The sequence below is a fragment of the Vidua macroura genome, unplaced genomic scaffold, assembly GCF_024509145.1.
Source record: "Vidua macroura isolate BioBank_ID:100142 unplaced genomic scaffold, ASM2450914v1 whyUn_scaffold_107, whole genome shotgun sequence".
Classification (NCBI taxonomy): domain Eukaryota; kingdom Metazoa; phylum Chordata; class Aves; order Passeriformes; family Viduidae; genus Vidua; species Vidua macroura.
The window spans coordinates 561,969-577,331 of NW_026530542.1; the positions used below are offsets into that span (position 1 = coordinate 561,969).

A 15,363-nucleotide genomic window follows, 5' to 3' on the forward strand; every position below is an offset into this window, starting at 1 on the left:
CAGCAGCAGTGCTGGGAAAAGGGAGGGTTTCCCTCTGCCAGGGGACAGCTGAGCCTCTGGGGCACAAAGTGACAAGGCAAAGCCTGGTGGGGACCAGGGAGCCCTTCCCCGCTGGGAACTTGAACCGTGCACCCATCCTCCCCCTAATTAACGCTTGGAAAGGGTTTAATGAGGCGGCTGTGAGAGCTGGGCCATGCTCTCCCCTCCCAGGGAAAAAGCACCATGAGCACCACTGTGAATTCCCTCATTAGCAGCACGTCCAAGGCCCTGGCTCAGGGAGCTCCTGGAGCAGCAACCGTGGTTCTTTGAAGCTGCTGCAGGTGCCAATAAACCCAACCAAGTGCAAGGTGAGGCCTGGAGGTGAGGCCAGGGCTGGGCACTCCAAGGGTCAGGGCTTAGGGCGCTGCCTCGAGAGGTGAGTGTGAGCACAGAGCTGATCTCAACTTTGCTGCAGTGCCTGTTTCTAGAGCCCAAGCCTCGTGACACGCTCTCCGTGCCAGAACGAGCTCTGCAGGCTGCTCCCAGTGCCTCTGTCCATTGCCAGAGGCTCCTCAGAAACTTCTCACAGCTCAACATGTACTCACTGCCCCTCCAAACACCTCCAAAACCCCTTGGGCAAGAACAGAGGGAGTGTGGGAGGAGGTGGGGGAGCGAGAGACGGGTCTGAGGGCAGGCACAGAAGGGACAATCCCGTGCCACTCACTCTCCACGATGGTCTTGCGCCCCGTGCCGTCGTCGTTGATCTGCTGGATGTTGCCGAAGTGGATGTCGCTGTAGAAGATGCGGTTGCTGCCCTTGGAGCCGTAGCGGTAATCGAAGGCCAGGGCGATGACGTTCTTCATGTGCTCCGCGTCCTCGAAGGGCTTGATGGGCGCGTTGAGGTTGTTCTCGTCCGAGAGGTGGATGCTCTTGAGGATGGTGCGCTCCGAGTAGAGCAGGTACCCGTCGTAGTCCCGGCAGCTCACGCCGTCCTCCGACAGCATCCCGTGGGCGCAGGCGCACGTCCTCTGCCCGCCGCCGCGGAACAGGCACAGCTGCTGGCAGCCCCCGTTGTTCTGGGCACAGATGTTGGTGCCTGGTGGGGGGGACAGGGGGGATTGGGTGAGGGATGGGGCAGGACGCACCCACTCGGCCACTTTCAGCGCTCGGCACTCCCGGAGAAGGAACAGGCTCGAAGCACGGTGCAGCGCGGCTCCAATGGGGACAGTGTGATTCCATCCCTGTTCCCCACATGCGGAGCTGCCCCCCCGTGCTCAGACCTACCCTTCTGCCGGGCCCGGTTGAAGACTTTGATGTCCTTGAGCTGCACGCCGATCCCAGTCCGCAGGGACACCGACTCGGTGGCGTTGTCCTTGTTTCCTCTTTTGATGGAGCCGTTGGCGTGAGTCCTGAAGGAGGACAGAGTCACCAGATGACCAGCACAGGACCCCTCCCCACCTTGCCATGGCACCCATCAGCTCCCCCCACCCTCCACACAGCCCCCAGCCCCCTTGGCACCGCACCTATCGCTCCAGTAAATGTATTCCTCGAAGACCGACACGGAGAACATGTCCATGTTGTTGCTGGACAGAACAACCTCCCGGTTCTCGCCCGTCTCCAGGTCAATCCGTTCGATTTTGTCTGTCCGGGCATCACACCAGTACAGCTTCCCATCCTGCAGGGGTGAGACAACATCCCAGTTGGCGTGGGGGCAGCACTACCCTCTGCACCTCTGGCAGGATGTCCTGGGGTTCAGACCACCCTGGACAACCCTCCTGAGACTCTGGAGCCCCAAGGAGGGCAACCGTGTCCCCAGCAGCAGGACACGGCCACAGGGACCCTGGGGATTGGTACCATCCTCCCAGATGCCAACTGTACCTCGTAGTCCACGGAAATCCCGTTGGGCCAGCTGATGCTGACGTTGACCAGCACCATCCTCTCGGTGCCGTCCAGGCGCGAGCGCTCGATGCGGGGGTACTGCCCCCACTCTGTCCAGAACAGGTACCTGAGGGGACAGCGGGGATGTCACCACAGGTTCGTCACCAGGAGCAGCATTGACCCTTTGAGTAAAGGACAGACACCACCCCATTCATCCCCCCACAGTGGGGCCTCAGTCCAGACCCTGCTCCCAGACCCGGCATCACATCCCCTGCATCTCCATCCCTCCCCAGATCCAAACACCTCTGCTCTCCATGGGGCTCTGTCCAAAGCTGAAGCCACTCTAAGGAGGCTCCACATGGATTTTCTGAGGTGCTGACACCCACCAGGTCCCAGGGGGCTCCCAGGGACTTCAGCCCATCAGTGAAAGGAGGATTAAATCCAGGGTTTGGACTCCTTGGTGTGGCAGGAGACCTGCAAGTCCTTCCCTGCTGTGTGCACACACACGGCTCTGCCGGGAGGTGTGGGGGGTCTCACCCTGTGCCCACCCCAGAGGTGATGCCCCTCTTTGGGGCGGTGTCTCACCCCTTCTCTGGATGAACCGTGATGGCCCGTGGCTTGTCCAGCCCCTGCGAGATGACCACGTAGCGGAAGGACCCGTTCAGCCTGGCCACCTCGATGACGTCGAAGCCCTGGTCCGTCCAGTAGATGTTTCCTGCAAGAGGGGATGGTGAGCCCCCACACGAGCCCCACGGCCCCGCTGCCCCCGGCTCCAGAGCCCCATCCCACCTGCGATCCAGTCCACGGCGATGCCCTCCACGCGGCCAATGCCGTTGGTCACCACGTCCTCACGCCACGTCTGGTCCCGCTTGGCTCGACTGATGGTGCTCAGGCCCATGTCCACCCAGTAAATCGTGTCATTCTCTGAGAGGGACAAGGAGGCAGGAGGGGACGAGTCAGTGACCTCCTCTGGTCACTCCAGAATGGTAAAAACCTGCACCCTGGAGCCCTGAAATCCTTTCTCACCCAGTGCTGCTGAGGGGGCATTCCAGGGCAAAGCACTGCCAAAAGGGTGATGGTGATGGCCCCCTCATGCTCCCCCATCCCCTGTCCTCTTCCCAGCCCCCCTGTCCTGTTCCCAGCCCCTCATCACCTGCATGGAAGTCGATTCCCACAGCCAGGGAGGTCCCCGACACCGGCACGAGAGCATCTGACTTGTCATTGGGGTCCAGGGGAATGCCCCGGATCCCCTCGTGCACCGAGTACAGCAGGAAGGAGCCAACACCTGCGACACAGGGGCAGGGACAGTCAGACACATCCCAAAACCCACAGGCTGTCCCTCCACCGTGGAAAACTGTGACAGGGGAGGAGCATGGGCCTGGCAGGGCCCTGGGGGCTGCAACTCCCCGTCCCAGCCCGTTCCAGCGTCCAGCCCTGCTCCAGGGGGGCACGAACGAAGCCCCTTCCCACCAGCCACCACCCCCACCCCGGTGTTGGCAAAGGCTCCGCAGCGCATCTGGGTCAGGGCAGCACTTGTTATTCAGCCCCTGCCCTGACCCAGATGGTGCAGAGCTCTGCCAACCCCCCCCCCCCAAAACCACCCGGAACACTTTGCACACAAACAGCCTTTGAGAGGCCCTGGCAGCGCCCGAGGGGATGGCGGCGAGCGCGGTGGGGACGGGGGATCTGCAGAGCAAGGGCTGTGCCTGGCCCTGCTCCCAGTGAGCCCAGCCTGCTGCCCACAGCGAGGGTCCCACCTCTCCCTGGGAGGGTCCACTGTGCTGTCCCACTCCCCTCCACCAGTGACACCCTCGGTGGCCGGGCAGTGCCCCCACGCTCATCAGGGACAGCCCATGCAAGGCTGTCACTGCCACCTGAGCCCACAAGCCCTCCAAGCCCCCCCAGTGTCCCTCTGGTGCCCAGCATTCCCCTGCACTGACGTGGGACACAGAGCAGTGGGGAGGAGCCCATGTGCAGCCAGAGCGAGGGGTCACCGGCTGAGGTGGCCACAGGCATGGCCGGGGTGGCCACGGGGTCTCGCTGCACCGAGGGATGGTTCAGGGAGGGGACAGGGACAAGCACTCACCTTCACAGGACTGCTGCCCGCTCTTGAGGCTGTAGCCTGCGGTGCACATGCAGGAGCGGGAGGTCTCCGAGGTGGGGAGGCACAGCTGCGAGCAGTCCCCGTTGTTTTGGCTGCAGGGGTTGGTCCCAGCTGTGGCAGAAAAAAAGGGGTGAGGGGCTACAGGGGGCCAGGGTGCACCCACCAAGGCTGGAGCAGATGTGAGTGCCCTGCACCAGTCAGCAGGCTTGGCACGAGGGCAAGGGCAAGGCTTGGGCTAGCTGTCAGAGATGAAGCCACCACAGAGGGGCTGAGCACTGCCCAGCCCCACGGGACCCCAGACTGACCTTGCTGGATGCTCTCGTCGTACACCTTCATGTGCATCACCAACGTGGTGCTGTTGCGCAGCACCGTCACCTCCGTCCCGTCCTTCTTGTTGCAGGTGCCCATCCTCTCGGAGGCCTGGTCAGCCCACCACAGCTTGTCCCCTGTGGAGAGAGGCCAGGAGCATGTGGCAGCGCTCCCCATCCCCTCCCACCCCAGCTGAGGTGGGCAGGAGAGTTTGGGAAGGGCCAGGAGACAGGGGAAGGTGTCCCCCTTCACAGCCCTCACCCATGATGGCCAGGGCAGTGGCCTTGCTCAGCTGGCCCCGCACGGACTCGATCACCTCCAGGTTGCTGCCATCCAGGTCACACCTGTTGATGGTGCCATTGCCAGAGCTGATCCAGTACAGTTTGCTCTCCGGGTAGTCGATGGCCAGGCCTGGAAAGGACGGGAATGTCACCAGGGTGGTGGCACGCAGGGACCATCACAGAGCTGGAGGTGGGATGGGATGGGATGGGAAGGGATGGGATGGGATGGGATGGGATGGGATGGGATGGGATGGGATGGGATGGGATGGAGACAGCAGGCAGGTAAGGTCATGGTGACCCAGCACAGGACAGCTGCCACCCCCGCAAGGAGCCAGAGTGGGCACTTGAGGCTCTGCAGGACAGCAAGGTGAGGTGGGGGATCCCGGGGGCCATGGAGGGGTCCGTACCAACAGGTCCCTTCTGGTTGGTGAAGAGGAGCGTGCGGTTGCTGCCATCCATGTTGGCCACACTGATGTTGTCCCCATCTGTCCAGTACAGCTTCCTGCAAGGTGAGAGGACAATGGGCGAGGGGCCGTGGTGCCCCTGCACCCTCCCAGTCTTGCAGAGCCCCTCACTGCTCGTGGCGCAGCCTGGGCAGCCCCACAGCCCCTTGTCCCCACCCAGGAGGAGGTTTGGGGGTTGCCAAAGCCCCGTGCACACCTGGATTGTCACACACTGGTGGGTGCTCACTTATCACAGCCTGCTCCCCTTCACACACGTGTGTGCAGACACACAGCACGCCCCCCATCTCCAGTGACACTGCTCCTACACGCTGACACACAGGGACAGCCCCCGTTCTCTCCCCCATCCCAGGTGTGCACCATCACACACACACCTGTGCCTGCACACACACCTCTCTCCCATCAGCCCCACGTCCCACCAGACTCACCCCCGGAGTGGGTGCACCACCAGGCAGTGAGGCTTGTCCAGCCCCTGGATCACAGCGTTCTTGAAGGAGCCGTCCAGCCTGGCCACGTTGATCTGCTTCTTGTTGGCGTCGTAGCTGGTCCAGAAGAGGTTTCTGGAAACCCAATCCACGGAGAGGCCATGAGCGTTGGGCAGGTCTGCAAGGGAACAGAGACAGGAGCTCGTCAGCTGTGAGGACGAGGCTGGGATGATGCTCAGATGAAGAGGAAGGGCTGATCTCAGGGAGCTGAAGGCTCTGGAGGGCTGGGGGGGTCCCAGCTCCCCCCACACCAACCTGCAGAGACGACGGTCTCCACGCCGGTGCCGTTGATGAAGGCTCTCTTGATGGTCTGGGTGCGCACATCTGACCAGTAAATGCGCTGCTCCAAAGCGTCGTAGTCCACCACGGTGACGTTGTCGATGTCGGGCACGGTGAAGGAGATGATGTAGTTGTAGTAGGGGTTGTCGATGTCCACGCCCCGGATCTCCATCTGCCGCGCGTACAGCAGGAACTTCTTAAACTCTGGGAGAAGAAGAAGGGCAGCGGTGGGATCGCGGCTCCAGAGCACCCCCTCATCCCCCCAGCTCCCCTGGCAGACCCCTACCATAGCAGGTGGTGTTGTCCTTGTCCAGCTTCATGAGGTGGGGGCAGGCACAGGACAAGGTGCGGTTGTAGTTGATGAGGCAGAGGTGGGAACACGGCCCTTTGCCCCCGTTGGCTTCGCAGGGATTAGGAGCTGCAAAGGGGACAGGACTCAGCGACATCCCAGCCTTGGGGACACCCACCCAGGAGACCCCAAGAGCTGCAGCCCCCCCCAGACCCATCAAGCATCACCCTCATCACCTGACGGGGCAAAGGGGCAGCCACAGGGATGAGAGCAGCATCCACCTGCTGCTCCAAGGGGGTGTGAGCACAGACCAAGTGCCAGAGCCACCCCCTGTTGTCCCCCCACCTCGTCCCCCCTCCTGCACTCTCTCAGCCTCACCCAGGGGCTGCCGGGAGGGGTGATACACCTGCAGGTCAAAGGGCTGCGTGTTGGTCCTCTGCACCACGGTCACGTTGTGCCCCGTCCACTTGTTGGCCTTGGCCAAGGTGTTGGTGCGCCAGTCGGTCCAGTACACCTCGCCCCCGTACAGGGTGACAGCGAAGGGGTGGGACAGGTACTCGTGTCCCCTCAGCACCTCGATGTGCCCCGTCCCATCGTACAGGGCTGAGTAGATGGCATCCGACCTGTGCCGGGGTGAGATGAGGGCGAGGGAGGTGAGGAGGGGGCGCCACGGGGTCTTTAACCCAACAGCAACAGCCAGCAGGGTCTGAGCAGCCATGGTGGAAATCCTGCTGATTTACACCAGGATCCACAGAGGACACCACCCAGAGCCAGGCCTGGCACGTGTTGGAGCCCACAGCGTGAAGGCTTCTCTCTCCCAGCCCAGCACAACGCCGGAACCAGGGGAAGATCCAGACTGGGAGGGACAGAGAGAGGTGTCCTGGCGCTACCTGGCATCGATCCAGAGGATCCGCTTCTCCAGGTAGTCCACAGTGAGCCCGTTGGGCCATCCCCCCGAGCCCGTCTCCTTGTGGATGGTGCGTCGGCCCTCACCGCTCATGGAGGCAGCCTCGATGCGGGGCAGGCTGGCGTCCCAGTCCGTCCAGAACAGGATCCTGCCAGGAGGGACTGTGAGCAAGGACAGGAGCCCGTGGCCTCATCCCCCCACAGGTGCTGGCGTGTCCCGGTGAGCGCTGTCCCCTCCTGCCTCACCCATAGCGAGGGTCCAGGGCGATGGCGCGGGGGTGCTCGATGTCCCCGGCCAGCAGCGTGGTCCTCATGGTGCCATCCAGCTTGGCCACCTCGATCTGGTCCAGGTTGCTCTCCACCCAGTAGATGTTGCCAGCGATCCAGTCCACGGCCAGTCCCTCGGGGGTGGCCAGGCCGTACTGTATCACCACCTCGAAGCTGGTCAGAGCTGTGGGGCACAAGGTGAGGGCTCAGCCTGGTGCCCCTTCCCCAGCCCACCCAGCATTACCACCCCTGTATCCCCAACAGCTCCAACCAGCTCAGCTGGGGTTTATTGTGGGGGGACATGTCCTCCCCAAACAGAGCCTGAACTACCCCTGTCCATGGTCCAAACCCCAAAGGGCTCAGCACCCCCTACCCATGGTCAGACCCCAAAGAGCTCAGCACCCACAATCCATAGCCCAGACCCCAAAGAGCTCAGCACCCCCTGTCCATAGTCCAGATCCCAAAGAGCTCAGCATCCATCCATGGCCCAGATCCCAAATAGCTCAGCATCCATCCATGGCCCAGATCCCAAAGGGCTCAGCATCCATCCATGGCCCATATCCCAAAGGGCTCAGCATCCATCCATGGCCCAGATCCCAAAGGGCTCAGCCCCCCATCCCTAGTCCTGCCCCTGGGCTCCTGCAGGAGCAGCACTGATGGGGAGGGTGTCCTCTCTGTGCCCAGCTGCTGGGCTGCAATTACCAGCAGGGAAGCGCTGGGAATGCTAATTAACTACTGCATAATGAGAGCAGAACAGGATCACTATCAGGGCTGTGGGCTTCAGCTGCCGCATCACCGTGGGGTGCCACAGGATCACTGACCCCAGACCTGCACCCCTGCTTTCCCTCCAAGCCCCAGCTCCCCCAACCCAAGGCTCCGCACCCCCGTTCTCCAGCAGCTTTCCCCTGTAGATCTTGTCCTCCACCACGTCGGTCCAGTACAGGGAGCTCTGGTTGAGGTGGAAGTCCAGGGCGATGGTGTTGCGCAGCCCGGGCACCAGGACGCTGTAGTCCCCTCGGTGCAGGTCGATGCGCCGGATCTCGTGGCGGTTGGAGAAGATGATGAACGGCTTGAAAGGGTCTGGGGGAAGCAGGGCAGGGTCAGGGACAAGGCAGGGGACAGTGCACCCAGCCCCAGCTACACTGCCAGCACAGATCCCACCATCACCCAGCCACGTCCATCAGCACAACCCCCAGCTCCACCAGAGGACAAACTCCCCGAGGCAGCTGGGGAGCTGCTCCCAGTCCCTGGTGCCCCCCAAAACACACCCAGGCTGCGGCAGCTCTCGCCATCGGGCTCCAGCATCCAGCCCTCGTAGCAGGAGCACTTGACATTGTACTTGTCCTGCTCGCACTTCTGGCTGCACTTGAGGTGCTTGGCACAGTAGCTCTGGATCTGGCAGGTCTTGTTGTCAGCACCCAGCTCCATGCCCAGGGGACAGGAGCACACGATGCCCTCGCCAGGGGCCACGGTGCAGTTGTGGCTGCAGCCGCCGTTGTTGAGGGAACACTGGTCTGTGGGGACAGGACAAGCTTGTCACCTCCTCGTCCCACTCCCGGGTCACCCCGTGTCCCCACGCCCGGCCCCGCGCTCACCGCAGAGCTCGCCCTCGTCGGAGCCGTCGCCGCAGTCGTCGGAGCCGTCGCAGAGCTTCTCGGGGGGCAGGCAGATGGAGGTGTTGTTGGCACAGGTGTGAGAGGGGGGTTTGCACACCAGGGACTCGCAGTTCTCCTCGTCAGAGTTGTCCTCGCAGTCGCTGTCCCCGTCACAGACCCAGGCCTTGCTGATGCACCGGGCTGACGGGGAGCGGGCAGGGAGGGGGCAGAGCAGAACCAGAAGGGACGTTATTCCAGGCATTTCCAGATGTTATCCCACGCACAGGGGGCATGGGGGTGTTTGAGTAGCTCAGGGCTCCCCAGTAGTTGGACCAGAGCTGGCCCAGATGGGACAGGTCAGGGAGGGCCTGGGGGCTCACAAGGTGAGCCCCAGAACTGGTGTCCCACCACCCTTGTCCCCAATCCACCAAAGTGTGTCCCAGCCCCTTCCTCAGAGAAGAGCAGAAGGGATCTGAGGATGACAGAATCCATCAGGATCATGGTTCACGGGTCGGCTGCTTTCGTTTCCCCATTATCCCGGCACTGAGGACAGTCCAGCACTCCCAGGTGGGATCCCCTGCCCCCTGCTCTCACCTGAGTCCTTGCAGCCGAATTTGACGTTGGGGTCGCAGACGTGGGTGACCCCCTCGCAGTTCTTCTCGTCGCTGGAGTCCATGCAGTCCGTGTCACCGTCACAGCGCCAGCGCATGGGGATGCACAGCCCGTCCAGCCGGCACTGGAACTCGTCCGTGTGGCAGCCCCCGGGCGGGCGCGTGGCTGTGGGGAGGGCACTGCTCACTGCCTGCACCCCATGGAGCTGGGGGGCTCCGGGATTGGCTCAGGACCAGGCACTCAGCCAGCAGCAAAACAGCTGGAGGCACCCAGAGGCACAGGAGGGGGATCTGGCCACTGAGTGTGGCCAGAGAAGGCTGCAGAATTCCCTGCCTAGAAGCAGGGCGGCTCTGCCCGGGGCAGGGTTTGGCTCTTTGGGCAATGGCTGTGGTTGGGGGTCCCCCCCACGGGCTGGGGCTCACCCTGGTTGGTGCAGTTGGCGTGGGTCTCGTCGCTGTAGTCGCCGCAGTCGTTGTCCCCGTCGCAGGTCCAGTGCACGGGGATGCAGCGCCCGCTGTTGCACTTGAACTGGTTGCTGGAGCAGGAGTGGCTGCAGCCGGCCTCGTCACTGTTGTCCCCGCAGTCGTTGTCTGGAGAGGGAAGGGGGGCGGGCAGGGGGTCAGCAGGGGCCCGGCCAGGAGGGGGCTGGCAGGAGGGAGGACAGCAGAGACCCCTCGCCGGGGGAAGCGGGGAACAACAGGGACCGGACAGACCACGCCGGCAGACGGGGCGTGGGGTGACAGCAGCCCCTGAGTGCTGGCGGTGAGACCCCCGCCATGGGCTGCAGACCCCCAGCCCTCCCACCCCACAGCACCAGCAGCACACAGAGAAAATGAAACACAGAAACTGCATAGATCAGCCATGAACCTGAGGGGCCCTGGGCTCCACTCTGGGGGGAGCAGGGCTGGGGGACGGGCGCTCCTTTGGGGGTGCACCCATGGGGAGGGGGCTGGAACAGCCAATTGGGGGGGTCAGATTGCCTGGAGGAAACCCCCACGCCCGCTGTGGGCAGGGGGAGGTTTGGTCTGAGGGTACCTGGACACTGGCAATGCAGCCCCTCTGCCTGCCTGGCACAGGGGGCCTGGCATGGGGACCACCACAGGGCTCCACTGTGGATGCCCTACCTGAGACTGGTCAAGGGGATTTGCTTCCTGGTGCCTCAGGATGGGCAAAAGGATGATGGCACTGGTAGGGACAATGGCACTGACTGGGACAGTGGCACTGATGGGGACAGTGGCACTGCCAGCTGCCATGTGGCCTCGCCAGCAGCTCAGCTCCTGCAGCTGCAACCCTTGACCTCTCTAGTCTCCCACCAAGAGCAGCTTCCCAAGTGGCTCTGCTTGGTGAGCTGGGAGGAACCATGGCTCCCTGGCACCTGGCACGTCCCTCCTGCTGCTGGGGAGCATGAGGGACATTGCTGGAGAGCTGGAGGACATTGCCAGAGGCACCAGGGACATTGCCAGAGGCACCAGGGGGCATTGCTGGAGAGGAGGAGGGCATCACCAGAGGCACCAGGGGCATTGCCAGAGAGGACAGGGGGCATTGCCAGTGTCCAGCAGCAGCCCCCGGGGCTCGCAGCCCTCTGGAGGGGGCAGGTCTGGGGGCTCGGGGGGCCAGGTGGGGGTCTGGTGCATGTTGATCTATGCACTAACCGGTAGGCTTTGGACAGTTCTTTTCGTCAGAGCCATCCCCACAATCTTTTTCTGAAACACAGAACCACCAGACAGGAGCGTGGGCACGGTGACAAACACAACACACCACAGTGACAAACACGGCACACGCACAGCGGGTGGCACAGAGACACCGGGACGTGGACACGGACACGGACACACAGAGGCACCGGGCAGCCTGGGAGGCGAGACCAGAAGCAGCAGAGGGTGCTGGGGGAGCGGGGGGCAGCCGGGGTGGGGGTACCCTCGTGGTGCTGCAGCCCCTGCCCCAGGCACCTGGCGAGGCTTGGGGCTGCACGAGGGGCTCCACGCCACGGCCTGGCTGCCATAGTGGGGGATCCCAGGAGAAGGGACCATCCCTTGGCAGGGCCAGCTCCAAGGGAGCTCAGGAAGACTCCAGGGAGAGTCCTGCACCCACAGCTCTGCTCAGCCAGGCACCACTGTCTCGCCTGCTCTGAAGATGTTAATTATTCCCAACAAGGCAGAGCGGCTCAAAGACCGACATAAACTTGTGGGAAAGGAAAGCAACCTTAGGGCAAACCCTCTGTCCCAGGCCTGGCTCTGGAAAAATCCAAGGGCAGATGGGAGCAGGCTGGGAGAGCTCTCCTGCCTTCCCTGAGGCTGCAGGACCTGGCTCAGCCCCGCCAGCAGCTCTGGCCATGCCACACTCGGTTCCAGCACCAGGGCAGGGTTTTGGAAACCTTGCAAAGGGTGCCAAGGTCTGGAACAATCCCTGCCAGGTCATTCCTGCAGCTCTCCCTGCTCCAGCACCAAGGGAAATACAGGGCTGGGGGCTGCAGGATGGGCTCATCTTTGTCTCATGCCCGCTCGCCATGGGGCCTGCGTTCTGCCCTTCAGCACATGTTGAGAACCGGCCCAAATTGCCAAAATGGGGTCCCTGCCAGGCTGCACCCCCGCCTCGGGTCTCGCCGTCCCCTCGGGAGCACCCCGGGGCCGGGTCCTCACCGTTGTCACAGCGCCAGTTGATGTTGATGCAGCGCCCGTTGTTGCAGGTGAACTGTGTCAGGGGGAAGCAGGTCGGGTAGGCTGCAGGGGAGGGAGAGGCACCGTCAGCACGGGGGAGACTTCATGTGCACCCCAACCTCACAGCCCCGGGGAGCACCCCGTGCTCCCAGTGCTCCCAGTCCCAGCTCACCACACGAGGCAGACTCGTCAGAGCGGTCGCCGCAGTCATCATCCAGGTCACACGTCCAGGAGATGGGGATGCAGCGGCCACTGGCGCAGGAGAACTGGTTGGGGGAGCAGGTCCGGGCTGGCCAGGAGGAACAGATGGAGTGTTAATGGCCCACGGTACCTTGTTTTGCCAGGGGAAGGTGAGGAACAACCTCCTGGTCCCCTGCAAGGCCCAGGTGCAAAGCCAAGGTGTGGGCACATGTGAGACTGCAAAAGCTCAGGCTGTGGCTCAGCACGGGCTCTCCTGAGACTCCCTGAGGACAAGGCAGGGTCCTCACCTGAGCAGGTGGAGTTGGACTCGTCCTCGTTGTTCCCACAGTCGTTGTCCCCGTCGCAGAGCCAGCGGTTGGGGATGCAGCGGTTGTTCTTGCACTTGAAGCGGTCTGAAGGGCAGGTGTGCTGGTCTGTGGGGGAAACCACACTCAGGACCTGCCCCTCATCCCACCCCATCCCTCCTCTATGTCCAACAGAGAGAAAAACTGGGACAGAAAAGGGCTGGAGCCTCAAACTTGGCATCAGAATCCCAACCAACATTTTCCTCCTATACCTCCTCCTCTCCTCAAGTTGGAGAGGGGACAGAGGGGTTCTGGCTACCCAACCCTGCCCCAACCACTGCCTCCACATCTGGGGGAGCCTTAGCCCAAGCAGGAGGGGTCACGCACGGCAGAGCTCGGGGGCTTCGTCGCTGTTGTCCAGGCAGTCGTTGTCCCCGTCGCATTTCCAGCGCTCTTGGATGCAGCGGTTGTTCTTGCAGGCGAACTCCCCGGGCTGGCACTGCGGCGGGGGGATGTAGGACGGATTGGCTGCCAAGGGGAAAGCACAGGCAGGATTTTAACCAGGTGACCAAGTGCAGCTTCCCATAGGGAAAGAGAGTCCCCACGAGGGTCCCAGCCTACCCTCGCAGGTGACAGTGTCCAGCCCCAGGATCTGGTCCTCGGCACAGGCGCACTGACGGCCCCGGGGGGTGGCCAGGCACAGGCTGCTGCAGCCCCCGTTGTTGACACGGCATTTGTTGGAGCCCACTGCGGAGGCAAAGGGGTGAGGAGATGGCACCTCAGTGCCCAGGGACCTCTGCAGACCCACAGGGGTGCTGGGAGCCCCTGGCCCCCTGGATCCCCTCAACAGCAGCCACAGTTGGAAGCCAGCTGGAAATCCCTCAGGGGACACAGAGCCTGATGGAATTAGGGTGGGAAAAAGAGGGAAGGCTGGAAGGGCAGGGCACGAGCAACAGGAAAGAAAAACAAGGAGTATGGGGACGGCTAAAAGGAAACAAAAAGAGGTGGGGGGCTGCTTAGGAAGCTCAGACTCACCCCCCAGCCCCATCCCTCCGAGCCCAGCCCCCGGTGCCCTCGCACCTTGCTGCTGCTGCGCGTCGTACATGCGGATCTCGAAGATGGGCGGGCGCTCGTTGCGCAGCAGGCTCACGCCCTTGGAGGCCTGGTCCAGCCGGTAGATGCTGCCGCTGCGGTACTCGGTCCAGAACAGAAAGTTGCTGTAGTGGCACAGCCCGAAGGCGTGGTTCAGCTCCGGGCCCTCATACACGATCTGCGGGTGCGGGGAGGCGGAGAGGCTCCGTTAGCTGGGGTGGGCACTCAGGGACAGGGACAGGGTGATGGAAGGGGAGAGCAGAGAGGCCACGGCTCAGCTGCCCCAGTGCTGTGGGTGATCAGTGTCCCAGGCCCACGGGACCCCCACTCGCCTTCCGCTCGGTGCCATTGAGATAAACCATCTCGATGCGGTCGTAGAAAGCATCCACCCAGTACAGGATCTTGGCCGGGATGTCCAGGCTCAGCCCGTTGGGCCACAGGACGGTCTTGGAGGTGATGAAGATGTTGCGGTTGGAACCATCCATCCAGGCCCTCTCGATCTTGCCCCTCTTGCTGTCCTTGGGATCCTCCTCCCAGTCCGTCCAGTACATCCACCTGCCACAGACATTAAGCTGAGCCCTGGCCTGGCCACCACAGCTCGTGACAAGACCCAACCACGTCCCCATGGCCCTGCCAGACAGCCCTGCCCACCCAGGCACCCTCACCCATTCAGGGGGTCCACCACGATGGCGCGGGGGTGCGTCATCTTCCCCTCGATCAGCGTCTTCCGCGTCTGGGCGGCCTTTTCCAGCCGTGCCACACTGATGGTCTTCTTGGGGCCATCATCTGTCCAGTACAGGTTGTTCCCCATCCAGTCCACGGCGATCCCCTCCACGTTGTGGATGCCTTTGGGGGAAAAGAGGAGTGGGAGTCACCAGCTGGGAGGTGAAAAGTGGAAGCAACAGCCCCAGACGGTGCCTGATCCTGACCCAAACCGATGGGGATGATGGATGCCCGGCCCCACAGGCACTGGCCAGGCCCCTCGGCCACGCACCGTCCTTCAGGATGGTCTCCCGCTCCGTGCCATCGATCTTCTGGCGCCCGATGAGGTAGCTGGTGGTGTCGGCAAAGTAGATGAAGCCGGTCTCGGCGTGGAAGTCCAGGGCCCGGGGGTTCATGAGGTTCTCGATGGGGATCATGTGCTCATCCGGCACCTTGGCGCCCATGTCCATCCCACGGATGATGCCGGGACGCCCCTTCCCGTACACCAGGAACAGCTCGTGCTCGGGCTCTGTGGAGACACAGGGACAGCCGTGGCCACCAGCAGGGCCGGGGCAGTGCCATGGGGGTGGCACGTGGCACCGGGGCCGTTGTGGGGTCACAGCAGATAAGGCAGAGCCCATGGCTCCAGCCCCTCGCCCCCCACATTCCCCCAGGAAGGCCAGCACTCACTTTTGCAGGATTTCCCGTCGCTGCCCAGGCTGAACCCGGAGCGGCAGCGGCAGGTCCGGCTCTTGTGGCTGTTCCCCAGCAGGCAGATGTCCGAGCAGCCTCCCGGCTTCCCAAACTGATCCGGCTCGCAGGCGTGGCTCCGCACTGCAACACAGAGCAGGGCTGCAGCTGCCGGGGGCATGGGGGGACAGGGACTCGGGGCTGTAGCCACAGGGACATGGGGATGCTCCCTGGGGTCCTCCCCGGGCTGTAGTGGGGCTCATTCCTCCTGGGAGCTCCCAGGGAGGGGAAGGGC

General features: G+C 63.2%; 1 protein-coding gene across 7 annotated transcripts in view; it reads right to left on the reverse strand.

Moving 5' to 3' along the window:
* Positions 1-15,363, reverse strand: part of LRP1 (LDL receptor related protein 1) — a 78,635-nt gene that overhangs the window by 25,179 nt on the left and 38,093 nt on the right. For 4 of the 7 annotated variants that reach the window (XM_054004701.1, XM_054004702.1, XM_054004700.1 and 1 more), the window contains exons 10-42: positions 15,069-15,212; positions 14,671-14,907; positions 14,342-14,522; positions 14,009-14,231; positions 13,665-13,854; positions 13,206-13,331; positions 12,972-13,112; positions 12,588-12,713; positions 12,272-12,388; positions 12,082-12,162; positions 11,098-11,148; positions 9,868-10,035; positions 9,428-9,610; positions 8,834-9,034; positions 8,507-8,752; positions 8,121-8,318; positions 7,218-7,422; positions 6,956-7,120; positions 6,444-6,688; positions 6,063-6,194; positions 5,753-5,980; positions 5,441-5,615; positions 4,959-5,053; positions 4,532-4,681; positions 4,267-4,407; positions 3,944-4,072; positions 3,011-3,142; positions 2,647-2,781; positions 2,443-2,572; positions 1,858-1,984; positions 1,503-1,654; positions 1,264-1,388; positions 704-1,075 (exon numbers count right to left, since the gene is read on the reverse strand). In XM_054004701.1, coding sequence (XP_053860676.1) covers positions 704-1,075; positions 1,264-1,388; positions 1,503-1,654; positions 1,858-1,984; positions 2,443-2,572; positions 2,647-2,781; positions 3,011-3,142; positions 3,944-4,072; positions 4,267-4,407; positions 4,532-4,681; positions 4,959-5,053; positions 5,441-5,615; positions 5,753-5,980; positions 6,063-6,194; positions 6,444-6,688; positions 6,956-7,120; positions 7,218-7,422; positions 8,121-8,318; positions 8,507-8,752; positions 8,834-9,034; positions 9,428-9,610; positions 9,868-10,035; positions 11,098-11,148; positions 12,082-12,162; positions 12,272-12,388; positions 12,588-12,713; positions 12,972-13,112; positions 13,206-13,331; positions 13,665-13,854; positions 14,009-14,231; positions 14,342-14,522; positions 14,671-14,907; positions 15,069-15,212 — 5,451 coding nt within the window. The remainder of the gene's footprint in view (positions 1-703; positions 1,076-1,263; positions 1,389-1,502; positions 1,655-1,857; positions 1,985-2,442; positions 2,573-2,646; positions 2,782-3,010; positions 3,143-3,943; positions 4,073-4,266; positions 4,408-4,531; positions 4,682-4,958; positions 5,054-5,440; positions 5,616-5,752; positions 5,981-6,062; positions 6,195-6,443; positions 6,689-6,955; positions 7,121-7,217; positions 7,423-8,120; positions 8,319-8,506; positions 8,753-8,833; positions 9,035-9,427; positions 9,611-9,867; positions 10,036-11,097; positions 11,149-12,081; positions 12,163-12,271; positions 12,389-12,587; positions 12,714-12,971; positions 13,113-13,205; positions 13,332-13,664; positions 13,855-14,008; positions 14,232-14,341; positions 14,523-14,670; positions 14,908-15,068; positions 15,213-15,363) is intronic. The other 3 variants (XM_054004705.1, XM_054004704.1, XM_054004703.1) reach the window with 1 other exon arrangement.